This window comes from Nansenia antarctica (genome assembly GCF_963989245.1).
Source record: "Nansenia antarctica genome assembly, chromosome: 12".
In the NCBI taxonomy this organism is placed as follows: Eukaryota; Metazoa; Chordata; class Actinopteri; order Argentiniformes; family Microstomatidae; genus Nansenia; species Nansenia antarctica.
In genome coordinates, this window is record NC_137682.1 from 15,634,289 (window position 1) to 15,653,374 (window position 19,086).

Sequence of the window (19,086 nt, forward strand, 5' to 3'; positions counted from 1 at the left end):
AAAAGAGTATGTTTTCCATAGAAATTTTGTCACATTTATAGACTGAGAAATATCTGTGCGGTGACTTCATTGCATTCCTCTCTTTATTATTCCCCAATGCACCCCATTTGCTCACTCAAGGTACCCAGTGGGCTTTGCAGGAGGGGTCAAGTCTGTCGCCACAACGTGGAGACTGTGGGAGGCTGGGGAGGGGGTGTGTGGGGTCTTACTGTCCCACTGTGACAGGACCACTCAGCGTGACGATAAAACAGCATGTGTGCCAAAAGTGCACTGACAAAACTGGAAAATTGACTACTCATTAGGTCAAAATGCGATGTAAGGTGCCTTTAGGATGTCACATCCACAAATCTGTCTTTGCAAGACATAATGCAGAGAAGATTGAGGAAAGTTGTTTTTGTTGAAGGCTATTTCTGAGAGAAAAAAGATGCCTTCTTTTTACCCCCAAACTTAATGTGCCTTGCCACTGCACTGCACTGTTCTGCAAACATTGTGGCCTAGCTGTTATAAGAGCCCATTTCGCCATTACCAACAGCAGTCATTTCTGTTGCCCAGAGCTTCTGGTTGAGTAAACCTCAGAGAGCCACTGGCTGTTAAAGTGACCCCCATTAACTGACGTGTTAGGAGCTGTTTGAGGTTTGATCTCCATGTGGGACGTGGGCAGAGACGTGAGAAAGAGTGTATGTGTGTGTGTGTGTGTGTGTGTGTGTGTGTGTGTGTGTGTGTGTGTGTGTGTGTGTGTGTGTGTGTGTGCGTGTGCGTGTGCGTGTGTGTGTGCGTGTGCGTGTGCGTGTGCGTGTGTGTGTGTGTGTGTGTGTGCGTGTGTGTGTGTGTGTGTGTGTAGGGGGTACTACTGTTGGCGAGTCTGGGGTTTTGGGTAGGACCCCCCGCCACCCCACCCCACCATTGCGTGGGAATGAGCAGTAGCCCGGCCTGTATGGGAGATCAAAGTCCCATTAAAGAGCAGCGCACAAGGCCTCCTGTGTTACTGGGGCAGATGACTGGAAATGTGCCTGCAACACCCTCCAAACCACCACCACCCCACTCCAACTCTGTGACCCATTAAAATACACACACTTCAAATACACACACATACAGTATACACACACTTCAAATACACACACATACAGTATACCCACACTCCAAAACACAAGTGCGCTAACTTGGAACCCCAACCCTCCCCTACACACACATGCTCATGTGTATGCTCATGCATACCACCAAATATTCTTTGCCTTGGGCTCAACCACACTACGGTACATGCCTGTGTTCTCAGTACACTTGATAACATGCAGAAACATTGTACCAATATTAAAAACAACAAAGAGTGTATGAGTGTGTACTTAATTAGATACACATGAATTGTCTGAGTTTTTAGCAGTCAGGGTATAAACAAATACACATTGAATTAATTTAAATAATACAATAAAATACAATCCACAACAATACAGTATTCTATTAGAATACAACATATTGTAATCAGGGCCTAATGTAATCATGGTCCAGGTGAATATTTGGGTCTTCGGTACTGCTTTTCTTTTCACTTTGGCAGCATTCAGCTGATTGATTCGTGTCATTGATTGGACAGTGCCACTCATTTGGTGTGCCAGGTATAGATCAGTCTCTGATTGTCAAGGACAGATGAAAATCAAAAGTGCTGTGGTCCTCAAGACACAGATTTCAAACTCATTCATTTACAGTTGGGACATCAGGTCTAGTTCTTACATAAATGCACTCCAAGTTTACATGTGACAGTATTTTTAGATTTGAAACATTTAGCAGACGCCATTATCCAAAGCGACTTACAACCAGTGTGTTTGTGACAGCAGCTGGTGAAAGCGGGAACAAGTCGGCAACCAGTCAAAATGAACATTTTAAATGAATGTCAATGTTGTTGAAAATCAATTACGCGCTCGCTAGTCGAGCCAAAACATTGCAATGCAATAGATTCGGCGAGTAATCCTTATAACTCTAACATCAGCTGACCAAACCAAAAGTACAGAGTGAGAAACTACTCGCTGTGATTGGTTAACTTGTTCCGCGTACGGAACCCTTCACGTGCCGGACCAGGCACTGTTCTGGCTTCTGTTCACACCTAAACCTTCCCTCTAAATTCCATGGAATTATACAAGGTCCTGACCAGGGTAATTGCATGAGAGAATTTCCCTGTACAGTCGTATTCACACATACCCCGTACCAGGTAAATTCCATGGAATATACTGGGAAGGCTTGTATGTGTGAAAGGGATTTAAACTACCATGTAGCCCAACTATGGTTGCTATACATCTTGTATACACTGTTTTACCCTGCTTTTATATTCATTCTATGCTTGTATAGGTTTTTATTATATTCACTTTATGTTCTTATTCCTGTTGTAAAGCACCTTGAGCTGTATTTCTTGTATGAAAGGTGCTATATAAATAAAACTTTACTTACTTACTTGTGCAGTTATGAACAGATGTGTACATCTGGCGTGACTGACCAAGTGGTGTCCCCAATTTTTGCTTGGTTATCAAATTTCAAAAGTGATGCAAAATGATGGTGACATTTGGGAATTTGACCCAAAGGTAATCCACACTTGTTGTGTTAACACATGTTAAAGACAAGTTTTGGTGGCAATTAAAAGTCAGTTTTCTCAGTCAACGATTCATCTAATTAACTTGTGTCAGGCACTGTGATTACACACAGCTTTACAGCAGAGGACCACCCTCTGTGTGTCCCCAGTAGCTGAAACCAACTTCCCTTGAGTTAGCCCCTGACGAACCCTCTCACAGCCAAAATCAATAATCCTGTGTCAAGTGGACTGTATTTCTTAGTACTCTCCTGAAATTATTCATACATAGCACGTTTCTTCTCAGATCCAAGGCAGAGATTTTTCCTAACACCTAGAAGAGGAATGCTTAGCATGGTTGTGCTACAGTACAGTTTTTTTTTTACTAGGGAAGTGAGTCAGTCTTCCTTTTCTGTTACCCGCGTTGACAATACCCCAACTTTCAAGTTACGGGCCACCTTATTATGTTCATTAGCATGCATCAGGGTGATAAGTCTGAAAATAATGGAATGTCTGTGACCTTGTGACAATACTGCATGAATATCTGTTGTCTGTCTGTCTATCTGCCTGTCTGTCTGTCTGTCTGCCTGCCTGCCAGAGCTTGCCTGTCAGTACTGTACTTCTGTCTTTTTCTTGTGTCCAATCTTGTTAGATCAGTCATCTTCATTACGAAAGGAAGGATAAAGGAAGGAACTTCCTATTCAGACTCATGTCCAGTTATATGACCTATGTCTGACTCAACTCAGATGGTCAGAGGGAACCACTAAATGCTCTCTTTAAGGCCATTGATTGCCTGCTCTTAGCTACCCCTAACCACCTCCACTGTCCCCACCACCCCCCCCCCCCCCCCCTCCCCGTTCGCTGACTCTGTGTTCCATGTTACTTGTTGTTTTTGTGTTTCCCATATCCCCTATATTGTCAGCGTCTTTGAGCCTCGGAAAAACGCTATATACATTTAATGAATTATTATTATTATTATTACACTGGAAATAACCAGCAGAATAACTTTACAATGAGAACATATTTCATACATTACTAAATTGGCCGCATTTCCCAGTGCTCATACATTTACGTCCAATATTATGACAACGGTTCCTCTTGCAATTACATTCAATCTATAATTTGCCATGTGAGTCGACTTGATGACAAGTATATGGGTATTATGATGATTAATTCAATATATGGTACTGGGCAATTTCAATACACATCCAGTATTATGAATGTAATGTGCTGTTTCATATTGAGGAGATTATATGGCTTTAACACATACAAGATCAGCTCTGTTTACTTTAAAGAATTGCAATCCATCTGTTTTACAATGGTTGCAATAGAGCTATGTGCAAAAGCACCTGAAGGAGTGTGTGTGTGTGTGTGCGTGCGTGCGTGCGTGCGTGCGTGCGTGCGTGCGTGTGTGTGTGTCTGTTTGGCGTAACAAACTGCATGGTGGTAGCCATGTGTTTGTTGGTCGGCATTCAGGAGTTACACGTCAGCCCCAGGAGTCCTGGAATTCCAAACAGCCTCTCCCTCCAACACATGATGTCATGATGAATTCTCCTTCACCTTCCTGGTTTTGGTCTCCACTGTGCACTGGCCACTTCCAAGCACCATGGCTCACGTTTATGTGACGACACGAGAAGGGAATTTCGTTTTTGACTCTTCTTTTTTCCGTGACCTCCTCCTGTCAAAGGACGCAGGATGAATTCCTTGGCCTGGTGTGGTTTTCCGTCCAGATTTCGTCTCTTTGCTACCTGTCTCTTCAACGTGGTGTTTAAAAAAGTGTGTCATTTGGGTTAGGGCTCCGGGACCCTCTGTTTGGTTTGGCAGCGCTGACTGTCTGGATGTGTCATGGGGTCTAATGATCTTGCCATGCCACACGCTTCATACACAATTTTTAAATATATATATCATGAAAGATCAGTTGGACCGGTGACACAGGAATGTCTCTTATATTACTGAAGTCAACCCTTTGAGTCATTTCTGTCCCGTTCGAGGATAATCCACCGATAGCAGTCACCAGCTATCGTTTATCATACCCAGCATCAGATACAAAAAGAATCCCAATTTGTAAATGTGGTTTGCTCCATCATTTGGACAGAAATGCTGAAGACTGTCGACCAGAGAGCCATCCAGACTGCCGAATCTGAATCTGTTCAGCAGATTTTGCTTTGATATGACTACAGTGAGTGCGCTGTACTATCTGGGGCCCTGTGTTACAAAGGCTAAGATAATGTTCCTTATTGAGATTTCATTGATCCTAATACAGACTTGGCAGCATACTGTATGTGGAGTCCTCTTTACACCTTTGAGATGAGATTAGCCATCATATCTGAAAATACAATAGTCATAATGAGGGTGACTGGACCTTTCGGGGTATCAACCTTTAAAGATAATTTATTTCAGATCTTAGAAAACAAAGGAATGGGAGTCCGTCCTAGAACAACTGTTAACGTGTCAATTCACTTCAACCAGCCAACTACTGACTGATTGTTTTATTGTTCACCCGAAGCCTTTTCACCCACACATACATTTTTTTTTCTCTAACAGGACCTGCGAGGGGCAGAATATCAAATATCGCACATGCAGTAATGTGGTAAGTTGAGCAAACTCATCTTTACGTAATAGACGTCAATGACTCTTTGAAGTGGTTCTGTCCTGGAATAGTTTGAGACAGCAAACTGTGGAGGAGATTTAGTTTGAGAACACTGTTCACAACGATGTGGTCAAGCCAACTATTTGGGAGCCAAACCCCTGCTAAGAGTGGCAAGTGTGGGGAGGGGGGTGTTTGCTAGTGCCCTTTCATGTTCCTTCTCTGAACCCCAACGATGAGTACTTCGATCATTAAACTACTGAAGCTCAAGACAGTTCCTTATTGAACTGGAGCTTAAAGCAGAACATCATAGCTGTAACATTTGTATTATGCTGTATATTTTGTTTATTTTGTGTATTGTCTTATCCCAATTTAAGAGTTTACAGAGCATGTCCTCTGGCCACTTTCCACTTAGGACTGCCCTCCAGATGCTGGAGACTTCCGCGCCCAGCAGTGCTCTGCCCACGGAGATGTGCGCTACCAAGGCCAGTACCATGAGTGGCTTCCCCTGGACAATGACCCAGGCAACCCTTGCGCCCTCAAGTGCAAGTCCAAGACCTCAGGCCTGGTGATGGAGCTGGCCCCCAAGGTGCTTGACGGGACACGCTGCTACACGGAGTCCCTGGATATGTGCATCAGTGGAGCTTGCCAGGTCAGAGAGATCCTATCCTCAATGCACTGTCACAGCTTTGGCAGTTGGTATTACTGTATGACCAGTAACTGAAATGGAGTTGTGTAACCATCCAGTGAGACAACTCCAGATACATAGTATTATTCTCGTTCTTACAAAACAAACCTGCTACTTATACCATGAGTATTGTTCTTCTGCCTCTCTGCTCTGATACTAGATATACCCTGCCATGGCCAAATTGCTTAACCAACTACACTACAGTGGTTTGAATCCCCTTGAATGAATGGTGAATAAATCAAAAGAGAAGCTATACACAGCAAGTGGAACTCTTCCAACACAAGGGCATCTGCTTAGAGAATGAATAAGAAATGAGCAAATATCCAAGAACGCGATTATGATTGACAACTTGGGAAATACTGTCGTTTTTTCCTGATTAAAGCAAATCACATACTGTACTGAAGCGCAGTGTGCGTAAATAGGCCTTAATAAGCAATCCTACCCCTGTTATGAGGAAATTGTGGTTTGGCTTAATATAGCTAGAATATTGTGCTGACGTCTACAATAATCAAATACATGTCTTTGTTTGGTAAAGAATATTGTAGCATTAAAATGCTGCCTTCGTTCAACAAAGTACATTGTGTCAGGTTAAAGGAATGGTTCACCCAAATCTCTAATTCAGATACCTAGTAAGTTCATACTTGTTCAGTACATTTGTAACTTAAAGGTGAACTCGCCTTCAATATTCAGAGACTGAGGGCTAAGGAAGACTAGCTGAAACCTCATGTTAGGTCCTTCCCTTCCCTTCTCCTCACATCAGATTGTAGGCTGTGATCACCAGCTAGGGAGCACGGCGAAAGAGGACAACTGTGGTGTGTGCAACGGAGATGGTTCTTCATGCAGGCTGGTGCGAGGGCACTACAAGTCCCAGCATTCCTTGGGAAAAGGTAAGAAATGTTCCAGGGATCACAGGCCTCATTTATAAAGCTTTGCGTAGAACTGGCATAAAAAGCTTGCATACGTAGACAAGCAAGAACATTTACGCACACCAACATTCTGATTTATAAAACGGTGCGCACGCAAGTGGAATTTGCGGTGCGCAAGTCCCACGCCTGCTTCCCTTTATAAATCACAATCAACTCTTAATTTTGCTCATTTAAATCTAAAATCGAATCTAAAATGGTGGTCAACTTGTCCAGCCTCGTGCTACGTGCAATGATATAATACGTGAGAGGTAATATTTCGATTTATGTTACACAATGGTATCCATTTCAAAGCGTTTCTCCTCTTTCATCCTTCTGCCAGCGGAGTCGCAGTTGCTCATTTCTCCAGTTTCTCTGCGTACGCAGGGGGGCCAGTGTGCGTAGAGGTGCGCACAGTTTCACGCCAAATTCGTTTTTTATGAATCCCAAAATTGCAGGAAAATGTGTGTACGCACGTTCTTGGGTGTACGCAAGCTTTATAAATGAGGCCCCAGGTGTTTAGGACCTGTTTAACAAAAAAAACTGCTAACACTCTAACTCATCTTTCTCTCTCTCTCTCTCTCTCTCTCTCTCTCTCTCTCTCTCTCTCTCTCTCTCTCTCTCTCTCTCTCTCTCTCTCTCTCTCTCTCTCTCTCTGTCTCAGCTGAGGACACAGTCATTGTCATCCCCTATGGGAGTCGTCATGTGCGGCTGGTCCTGAAAGGCCCGGATCACTTGTGTAAGTCTTGGTAGGTCCGGGGGGGTGCTACAGATAAATAATGATGCTTTTCATTTGATATTTTATTATAAGTGTTTCACAAATACTTACACCAGTACTCTACAAACAAGAGTTAGACACTCATCTGAGATATTTTTGGGACAGTGACTGGATCTAATGGCTAACTCTTGTCAATGGAGGCACCACTAGTTCTAGCTTATGAGGGAAGTCCCGGCAGAATTAGTGGGAGCAGTATTTTCTGTTCCCTCTGGCTTTAATGAAGTCTGGTCCAAGAGCTTCCAGCTAGTATCACTGATGTCAAGGCGTTGGCAGGAAACTCATACTCTGGTAAAATTGATAACAAATGTTCCATCCCTCCTCGATCCTTTTCCACTGTAGCCAGTTTCGCAGATCTTTTCGGAGAGGCGGAGAGTAGTTTGAGTTTTTTACACGGACAGATTGGTCATTAAAATATTCCTCCAATTTTCTTGCTGAGGGCAGTGAAATGGTAACCACCTGGCTGCGTGCGATGACTGCTGCTGCTTTGGGGATGTGTCTGTGCTTGTGTTCTTATTGTTTAAACGTCAACGCTGGATTTAGACAAGGGCCCATTAGGGTAGGGTTGACTTGAGGTCAAACGGTGGAAAAGCTGCTGCAACTGAAAGCATGTTTTGGTCCAAATGCAACAGTGAATATATTATGGTATATGTGAAACTAGATCTAACTGAATTGTACTGAGTTGTTGATAAAGGGACGTTCTGGTTTTAGCACTGTGCTTTTTAATGACAGTCTTTTTTCTTCTCAGAGGAGTTGAAAACAAAACAGCCATATAACCATAACCATGACAATCATGATGATGATTTGGGGAAGAAGGATTATTATAACTCTTATTATCTTCATCATATAAATCATCCTCATCATCATCATCATTATCACCACCACCTAGAACACAATTTGAACAGTTGCAGTGGTCATTGTGCTGTCGTTCATATACGGATGCTATATTCCATCTTTCCTCTAGACCTGGAGAGTAAGACCCTGCCAGGGGTGAAAGGTGAGCTTTCTCTGGATGCTTCTGGCCAGTATCACTTGGAGAACACCACCTTGGACTACCAGAAACTCCCCGACAAGGAAGTCCTGAGAATCACTGGACCGCTAGGGGCCGACTTCACTGTCAAGGTAACAAAGAGGGACCATGATCAACTATGTTAGCTGTTTGGCATTTGTGGAAATGTGGAAATGTACTGTATGCTGTGTTGCGTAGTATCTATCCGATCCTTTCAGATCTCCAATTGTGCAGAAGGGGGTTAGAGTCCATTTTGGCAAATGCAAACCAGGTTGTGTATCAATTCATTGGCACAGTCTTTCCCAAACACTGTTCCTGCATTGGATAACATCACTCATATTGCGATGTTATGGGATCCATGAAAATAGGATGCTTGGGCCAAATCAGTTCCGGATCAAATCAGCCTGCTATCAGGTTCTTGTTTCCGTGAACTCTGGGTGAACTCCCGGCGTCACAAAGAGTTCACGAGGATTTTGCTCATCTGTTTAGGTTTTAAGCCCATCGGGGGCATGAGAATGCCACTTAAAATCAAATGCACACACTGCTCCTTGTTTCACTTACTTCTTTTGGAGAAGCCACATGTTTTTTCGAAGCAGCGTGTCATTATACTGAAAACAAGGGTAGAGCGGGCTTTTTTTTCCGCTTCTTTTTGTTCCAAAGCGAGTGGTTTATTTTGGCTCGGTGATGTTATGAAATCAAAGGTTTTCGTTTCTTTGGCTTTATTGTGTGTCCTGATACAGTTCAGTGGTTTCAATGCCCCTTCATGGCACACTCTCGTCTGTGACATTTTGGAATAGACGGCCCACGGCTATAATATTAGAACTTGAAAGGTCCCCCTTACACAACTGTGGCATGCCTGATCTGCATTATTTAGTGTATTTACATGTAACGAAGGGTTAGGGAGTATGGAAGGCATGGAAGGGTTAGCAAGGGTGTGATATAAGGGTGTGATGTCATTGGCATGTGTCAATTGTGGTAGTTTGGTGCTTCACGTGATTGGCATTCGAATGCACAGGTGAAAGAGCCCTGTGGCAGTGAGATAGTTGAATGCATGCTCTTGGCATAACATAGCTGTCTACTATGGTTATGATAGTTCCTATGTATGGAAACCTACAGTATAGATCCCACCCCCTCACCCACCCATTTGCTCTTTGTCTGCTAGAGGAGGTTAGGTGAGTGTAACCCTAGGGCCACACTGGCTACCTCTACCTCAACAGCAGGTGTACATGGCAGAGCTGCTGTGGCTCTCACACTTGAGGCGTCCGTACTGACAGCGTTTCTGCTGTGGCGCTGCTACTGCCATCCCTATCTTTGTACATTGAGTTTTCCTTTGATAATGGCCATCAATAATATAATGTTTCATTTCACTTCATTATGAATGTGATTTATATTTAGTTTAGACAGAGAAGCGTGTGCTCAATTGTAAAAATAAAAAATATAAAAATATAAAAATAAGAATTTTAAAGAATTTTAAAAATTAGGTGCCAACCAAATCTAAAACTGTGTACGTATGTTCTGGATTCACTCTCTGCAAGATAGAGATTTTGTTCCCCTTACAAATGGGTAGGTAGTTTCCTCTGTTATTTGTTTAATAGTTGTTTAATAGTTGTTAAACAACTATTAGTTGTTTAATAGTTCTCCCAAATTTCGTTGTTTGGTACCTGTACTATATCAATGACAATAAAGACCATTCATTCATTCATTCAATTGTAAAACTGCATGTTGATCATGAAGAAAATAGACTGCCTAGGACAACTTATCTATTTATTTTCTTCTTATTTTTTATGTAACGTTACTTTACTTTAAATAGTTTTGATTAGCCTACTTGTCTATTCACATTTCCTAAATAATAGTAACATGGTTTGTTTATTGTTTAATTTTCGTTTTTTTAGTGCGAGTTGTAGACAGAAGGAAAAGCCATAATGCTGTATCTCTATCAACATTTACTGGAGGGACTTTGCTTTGGCTTGGAAGGGGAGATTCATTTTGATATGAACAGACAGTGTGAAACTTTCACGTGTGTGGGGAATGTTGATCGATAGGCTTTAAGAAGGGGGGGGGGGGGGGTTGGGGTACAACTGGGCCTAGTATCTTTTAAATAGCTCAAAGTAGGCTATAGTAAGAGATAACATGTATAGCCTGTATATACACTGCATAACATTCGCCACGGCATCTCCAGACTCTTTCACGTCTGTCACATGTGCTCAGTGTGAACCTGCTCTCATCTGTGAAGAGAACGGGTGCCAATGGCAAACCTGCCAATTCTGGTGTTCTCTGGCAAATGCCAATGGAGCAGCATGGTGCTGGGTCCCACTAGAGGACGTTGGGCCCTCATGCCACCCTTGTGGAGTCTGTTTCTGACAGTTTGTTCACACGAGTAGCCCGCTGGCGGTCATTTTGTCATTCGGCTCTGGCATTGTTCCTCCTGTTCCTCCTCGTACAAAGGAGCAGATATCGGTCCTGCTGCTGGGTTGTTGCCCTTCTACGGCCCTGTCCAGCTCTCCTCGTGTAATGGCCAGTCTCCCGGTATCTTCTCTACGCTCTTGAGACTGTTCTGGGTGACACAGCATACCTTCTTGCGTATGATTGTGCCATCCTGGAGGAGCTGGACTACCTGTGCAACCTGATTTGGCTGCAGGTACCGCCTCTTGCTTCCAGTAGTGACAAGGGCACTGGCAAAATGCAAAACTACAGAATATCTGTCAGGATAAGGAGAGAGAAATGGTCTGTTTTACGAGCAGTGTTTTTATACTTTTGTGAGTTTGTGTACATGTGAAATGTCACATGTATGAAATGTTAAATAACTGCCATATATTGAAGGCTGAAGTAATCCTAGAAAAAGGGGCCAAAGCACTTACTCCTATGACAGTTTCTGACATCTCATTTTGTTAGAAAATCATGAGAAATTAGTATTGTGAACCCAGTATCGTGAATCGTATCGAATCGTGAGTTGAGTGCATCGTTACATCCCTATTAGTTATTGTTACTTATTGGTACTTATCTGGGGTGAAAGACGACCTGTCATGCATCACAAATGAATATACAACCTTCTGCAGCAACAGCTGAAGAAAGTGAACCGATTATAACTAGGAAACTGTCTACTGGTTTTTGTTAACCCTCGTTCAGAGCAAGAGAGAGAGAGAGAGAGAGAGATCACTGGAAAAATACTGCCCTTCACTTGATGTTCTTTTAACTTATTAATATAATATAATTATAGCATAGCGTTTCTGCTATGACTACTTTTTAAAAATAAATTTTCATTTGAAACAGATGGCGGATCAACAGATAATTTAATAATCACCTGCAAAAAAGACGAATCTCTAGATGGCGTGCCACTGCAGTCATGATGATGGATGGTGCCATGTACTGTGAAATCTTGGGCGAGAACCTCCTTCCCTCAGCCAGGACATTGAAAATGGGTCGTGGATGGGTCTTCCAGCATGACAATGACAACAAAAACATACGGCCAATGCAACAAAGAAGTGGCTGAAGAATAAGCACATTAAGGTCTGGAGTGGCCTGGCCAGTCTCCGGACCTTAATCCTATAGAAAATCAATGGAGGGAGCTGAAGCTTCTAGTTGCCAAGCGCCAGCCTCGAAACCTTAATTTGGAGAGGATCTGCAAAGAGGAGTGGACCAAAATCCCTCCTGAGATGTGCGCAAACCTGGTGACCAACTACAACTACGTCTGACCTCTGTGCTTGCCAACAAGGTTTTCTCCTCCAAGTACTAAGTCATGTTTTGCTCGGGGATCAAATACTTATTTCCCTCGATCAAATGCAAATCAATTTATAACTTTTATATAAAGTGTTTTTCTGGATTTCTTTCTTGATATTCAATCTCTCACTGTTAAAATAAACCTACCATTAAAATGATAGACCGTTCATTTCTTTGTACGTGGACAAACTTACAAAATCAGCAGGGGATCAAATACTTATGTATGTATACTTATGTACAGTATGTATGTCCCAGCCGTAAGTGTGAAAAGGGCCATGGCTAATGATACGCTTCACTCAACAACCCAATTATCCCCTGGTGGGATCATTCTGATGCAGTTCAACTAGCATGTCCATTTCTCTCTCCCCTCAACCTTTCCACATGGTCATTAACAAATGGCAAATGGCCATGTGTCGATTACTTCGCCTTGAGATTTTTCCGAACGCGTCAAGCAGACGTTTGCCATGGGGTACGTTGGGGCCAGCGAGCCGAGCCCACATTAGAAATGATACCGGCCACTGATGGGAAACGCCAGTAAAAACAGACGCCTAAAACACAAGTCAGAATAGCACAATAACTAGGAATGTAGGAGACAGAAATCTGAGAAGCCGTAAATGCATAATATTCTAATCTGTCAGAGGGCAGACAGCCAATTCATATCGCAGCCCTGGAAAAGTCCAAGCAAGTGGAAAAACACATTAAAAAAATCGCCAGACAGTCGCTCCATTGTAAACATACATGTGGATGTATGTCAGAGTTCCGTGATTTTGACCAGTTTATTGATTTGATTTACGTCTCAGCAGGTATAATCCATCTGTTATGTTTTCCAGTAGAATACTGGTTTCATGGAAACTATTGACACATAATGAAATGTTATGTGTACAGAGCATCTTTGCTTGTTGAAAGTGTTTATGTCAACAATGACTCCTTGGTCATATCGTTGGGTTATTTACTGTAGGGGTGGTAATGGATGTGTTCATGTATTCAATGCGACTTGCTATGCAAAGTCAAGGGAGCTCTGAGTCCCTCTCAGTTATGTCTTGGCTTCGTAGACAAGACGTGTGGCTGAACACAGTGAATTCCACCACCAGTCAGACTTTTCCTCATCTTCTACTCTCTGATTGATTACACTCCTAGCGCCCGTGCCATATGATCCATCTGGGACCGAGCGGAGACAGGAATGAAGCGTGTGTTTCCAATAGATGTCTTTATTAGAACAATGGCTCTCTTCCTTACTCAGCCACACAGCCCCCCGGGCCAGGGCCTAGTCGTATAGCCCCAGCCTCATCATCTCCAGCCTTAACCCCCAGCCTCTGCCTTCCAACCAAACCCCCGCCCCAGGCCCAGGCCTAACTCTGGCTCATTGAAGCCAAATTACTACACTATGAAACACTTTGTCACTGTCAAGGAATGTCTATGAATGAAACAGGACAACACCCTGGATTCATTAAGTTGAGTTTTTTGAGGAATTAGACGTTGCTTCAATAAGAGTTTCAGTTCGGATCCCGAAGCAAACTGATTGACCGCTGGCAGTTACAGGTGTGTTCCAGAGTGTGTTTCCTTTCATATCCATCATATTTTGTTGATAAATCATCCCCCCATCAATCCAGTCCTGGAAACTCTCTCTTTTGTCCACCTCACTGATGTCAGCTGTCAGACAAGGCCAGTTGACAGGCAAGGGTTAACTACTATTTAGATGAGAGGGAGGGAACATCACGGAATGAGCGCTAGCTCTCAGAAGGAGCAGGTTCGAGTGATGATGGAGAGTTGAAGTCCTCCATATGGAACAACCTTCTCATCATTAGCCTCCATTAGCCCCTATCAAAGGCCTGGCTTTGGGGCCCCTGGGCTGAAATGGATCCAAGATGGCCTAATGTATTTGAGGGGCAGATTTCCGGCCAACGGTCTCTTATCCCGTCAGATGTAATAGACCTATTCATAATAGATTGATATGTCACTGATAGTGTGTTAGTAAAGTGCCAGCTGTTTTTTTTTGCTCTTTATAGGGTTTTGGTAACAATGTATTTGATGCTACAAGGTTTGATGTGTTGTGCATTTTTTCCGGGTATGATATCACTATGCATTTTGTTTCAAAAGTGCTACGTGTTGATGCTGATCAATGGGTCCCGTCTAAGTAGTCCTCTCTCTCTCCGGTTGGTTCTTCAGGTCCAGTATGCTAGCCGTGCAGACAGCGTGGTCCAGTTCATCTTCTACCAGCCCATCATCCATCGCTGGAGAGAGACTGACTTCTTCCCTTGCTCAGTGCCCTGTGGTGGAGGTAAGAGGCTGCTTGCCTCCCCCTCTGACATTCTGCTTACCCACTACTAAACCTAACGCTACTTCCTCACCCGAGACATTTGACCAAGACTCGAATGTCACGTTCCTGTCCTGAATTTGTGACATTCCATCGGCTTTAGGGTACCAGCTGACCTCTGCCGAGTGCTTTGACCTACGTAGCGGCCGGGTGGTTGTGGACCAGTACTGCCACTACTACCCAGAGAACATCAAACCCAAACCCAAACTGCAGGAGTGCAACATGGACCCCTGTCTTGCCAGGTCAGTGATCTAATAACCCTTATTTAAGTAGGACAGAGTTAGGGTTGGGCGGCTTCACATTTTTTATACCGTTAAACCGTCCCCAAATAAAACTGTGATTTATGGTTTAACCGCAGTTTACAGTGCTGCGATCGTGTATCCTTCTGAGGAGAAGTGGTCACGTGACACACACGATTATGATTGCTTTTAAGTAGTCTTTTTTGACAGGTTATTTTTTTATTTTTTTAAGTAAATCATCACTTTCATAGGCGTCTTCAACCACACAGAGTGGTGCTGGACAAACCTTAAGGCATGTATTATTATGTGCACATAATATTTTTGTTATGACGGTATTGATGGTATTGGTATTGACACCGTTGGTATTTTCAAATGCTGCGGTTTACTGTTTTGACAGGTTATTTATTTGACAAATTACATTGTTTACAAAACGTTGGACAAACACTCTTAAGGCGTTTATTATATGTAGCAATTTATGACGGTTTTATGACGGTATTGACAAAAAACTTTGCTATTTTCAAAACATTAGTGAAAAGCAACTGGCTCCATTTGATTTCCACCAGAGCACTCTCCATATCTTTTTTGGCCCTGAAAAACTCCTTGCTTTTTGATTTTTGATTTGATTTATTGACAAAAGAAAATACAATACATAGGCATTTGTGATTGTCAGGTAGTATGCTATGGTAGTATGTTTTTAGTAATTGGCTTACTGTAAGATGAAGCACCATCTAATGAATTTGGAAGCATTTGAATGTACTGGAGCAGACAAGATGCCATCAGCAGTACATCATCAATAAAGATCAGTTAGTCAGTACTAGTGGCAGCTATACAAGCAGCTATACAAGCCCAAATCCAAACAAACCCTCTCCACCATGTTTCACAGACAGGTGGCATGCTGTACATCCTTTCTTCTCAAAACATTTCACTTGCAATCACTCTGGTACATGATCATATTCATCTGTCCACAAGACCTCCAGACCTCTGCAGGTTTTTTATCTAACTGTAACCTGGCCATCCTTTTTGAGGATAACTAGTGGTTTGCACCTTGCAGTGAAACTGTCCTATCACTAACAATCGGAATCGGCCAATAATCAGTAAAAATGAGATCAGGGAAATCCGATAATGCCTTCTAGTCGGCGATTACGACAACTGATCAATGACGCAAACAACCTGAGACAATTCATTGTCGCATGCTCATTAACCTAAACGAGCCACTCTCGCATGCTTGTTAAACAAAAACTATTACTACTTCATTTCCAATCATAGTTAGCTAGCTTACTTACGTAGCTAGATTACTTATCAAATGCACATTTGTGATATGTTTCCAGTCACTCCCTCACTTCAACTGTGCTTACTCAGGCCGACAACACAGTTTGCACTGCGCTGTTCCGTCTGTTTATTGTTACGAGCATTATGTCTAATTGAGTTAACTCGTATTATGCTTACCATCACCAAGTTCTCCCATACTGTTCTTTTGGACTAGTATAGTAGGTTTATATCAACGGTAATCAAGTGCTTTAGTTGGTGAGCGAACTTGGTGATGGTAAGCATAATACGAGTTAACTCGCTGTTAAATTAATGTGAAAAATAGGATGATAAATACATATAAAACGGAGGTATGATCACTATTGCGTAGGTCATTTACATACACCCTGAACAAAGGCCATAGCAACTGCCGCTCTTCCCCTGGCAGTCTCATGCGCCTGTCTCGTTCAAATGCATGTCTACTACGTCCTACTTCTGCATCCAGTTGAATGTGTGATTCAAGTAGCGCACAAATGCACAACTAAGAATCAATACTAGACATTGACAGCTCTCTTATGCCTGCACAAATGATGACGGCGCACACTTGACTTGAGGCATAAACACCTGTGAAGCCAATTATCCCATAACTTTTGGTGCCCTGAAATAGGGGGACTGTGTATAAAAAGCGATTTCTAAATGGTGAAACCAATATGTAAACAAATACCAAAATTGCTGCCACGTGATTGGCTGATTAGATATTTGCATTCATTTCATTTCATTTCAAGCCTTTATTTCAACTCGGGGACCACTGAGGGAGACCCACATTTTCGGTGGGGCCGAGTGATATACAAATACATTGCAACACAATAAATACATAAACATACATAGTGCAACAAAAACACAATAAGAGCAATAACAATAACATTAATGAATACACATTTTAAGGATCAATCAAAGGTAGATAGATAAAATAGATATGCAAAGGTCCATAGTCATTGCCTTGAATTGATCAATAGATGGGAGAGAGTCTATTTCAAAAGTGCTTTAACGAGCAGTTGAAAAGGTGTACATAATGAAGTGGCCGGTGAGTGTATAATGTTGTTCTTGTTGCAGTTGTTTTTAGCTATATGATTTACAGTTCACTTTCCTCTTTCAGCGACGGCTACAAGCAAATCATGCCTTATGACCTCTACCACCCACTGCCCCGGTATGTATTGCACACACACACACACACACACACACACACTCACACGCTTCAATAAAATATACACCCTTCTCCTTGTCAACATCAACACATTCACTGTTGAATTTCAAAGATATTGATCCGGAAACCAGAGGTCTAGTATGCTTTTCATTCATTGCCTTCAGAATGTCCAGTTCTATTGAGTTGTGCTTAATATAGACACACACCCACAAACACACATACAAACAAACACACACACACACACAAACACAAACATAACCCCCCACACACACTCACACGCATACAATATAAGACAGAACCTGAGTATTCCCAATAACCTTTCCAGTTTCGAGACAGATTCACAAATCATTACATTGACAATTGACATTGTTCAGGCCTCTTCTAGCTCTTCATTTGTACAACTCCTGACCCTTGACCTCTGTGCTGTCAGGTGGGAGAGTAGCCCCTGGACGTCCTGTTCCACCTCGTGCGGCGGGGGGATCCAGAGCCGCTCTGTTTCCTGCGTGGAGGAGGACATGCAGGGCGTCATCACCCCCACGGAGGAGTGGAAGTGCCTCTACGTTCCCAAGACGGCCATCCTGCAGCCCTGCAACACCTACGACTGCCCCACCTGGCTGACTCAGGAGTGGTCACCAGTAAGATACATGTTGAACACTTCACTACACTCATCTTTGTTAAGACTCCTCCGATACACCTACAGACGTGACCCTTTCCCCACCCTGCCATCATCTCTCTCTGGTTGTCAGTGGGAAGAAGGCACCGTGCGCTGTGGGCTCATTGTTTCAGCTCGAGTGTGTTGCAGAGTTCAAGCATTAAATGCCATAATGAACAGATAGTCTCCTCATTTAGACCCTGTTCAAATAGGAACAACCTTAGCCTTGATTGCTTGGCCCGAGGGCGTTCTGCTGCTGAACTAAAAGCTTGACGAGAGTCTCAGGGAAATATCCCAAAGGATGAACGTCTCAAGTCTCGAAGCCAAAAACTGTTCTCTGCTGCAGCTAACCACCTGACCCTGCAATCATGCGCCGGCAAGCAGCTCGTTAGTCTCTGATTGGCCACATTGCCCTTGAGCAACGTGTTAATTAACATAAAAGAGAGAAGAAAAAAACGTCTTGATTAATCTTCTTTGGGGCCAGGCCGCGGCAACGTGAAAAAAGGACAACATTAACCAGACATTTGGATGTGTGAATTGCTCCACCCGACACCCCTTAATTCACACCACAAGCGGTGTACTCGACATAGCAGGAACACTTGTAACTGCTAAAGTAAACCCAAGTTAAAACCGAGCTCTCCCGTGTGTTCACCAGTAGCAATGCTTACCCCTCCCCCCTTCACCTCCATCCTGCCGGTCCTAGCACATCCAAAACACACAAAGCTTTAATTAAAAGCCCAAAAGTCAACGGTGCCACACATGCAGGTTATCAAGCGCCTGCTGCAGTTGTACTGGTCCAAACCCCCCGTGAAGGGGCTAGCTATGTCACAGAAGAGATGTATTGGGCAGTTCACTATTTCTTCCCTTATTTGGCACAGTGGCACTGTCATCTATCATCAACCAATCAGAAGTCCAACAATGGTCCCCTGTGACTTTTAAGTTCATATGAACCTCCACTCTCCTTTAAGCGTACATGGAGACCCAAAGAGACAGATTTGTGGCCCCCTAAAAAACCCGGGACACTGTTTACCTTGTGCATTCCTCCCTCTGAACTCCCCTTTAAATGCTTGTCTTGGCAGAGGATGCACAAAAAAAGGCTTAGGATTTTTTGCGGGTCTCTCTCCGTTTTCTCCCCTCGATTCGAAACCAGGAGCGTCAGAGTCGCAGAAATGCAAAGGTCTGAATAGAGCCATTGTCAGTAGCTGA

General features: G+C 43.1%; 1 protein-coding gene across 1 annotated transcript in view; it reads left to right on the top strand.

The window, feature by feature from the left end:
• LOC308168910 (ADAMTS-like protein 1) overlaps nucleotides 1-19,086 on the top strand; it is a gene marked incomplete at both ends in the record, with an annotated part of 91,685 nt that overhangs the window by 53,858 nt on the left and 18,741 nt on the right. Inside the window, 9 exons of the mRNA XM_080543552.1 lie at nucleotides 5,093-5,138; nucleotides 5,551-5,787; nucleotides 6,584-6,710; nucleotides 7,390-7,464; nucleotides 8,465-8,622; nucleotides 14,393-14,504; nucleotides 14,644-14,782; nucleotides 17,181-17,231; nucleotides 17,659-17,863. Coding sequence (XP_080399678.1) covers nucleotides 5,093-5,138; nucleotides 5,551-5,787; nucleotides 6,584-6,710; nucleotides 7,390-7,464; nucleotides 8,465-8,622; nucleotides 14,393-14,504; nucleotides 14,644-14,782; nucleotides 17,181-17,231; nucleotides 17,659-17,863 — 1,150 coding nt within the window. The remainder of the gene's footprint in view (nucleotides 1-5,092; nucleotides 5,139-5,550; nucleotides 5,788-6,583; nucleotides 6,711-7,389; nucleotides 7,465-8,464; nucleotides 8,623-14,392; nucleotides 14,505-14,643; nucleotides 14,783-17,180; nucleotides 17,232-17,658; nucleotides 17,864-19,086) is intronic.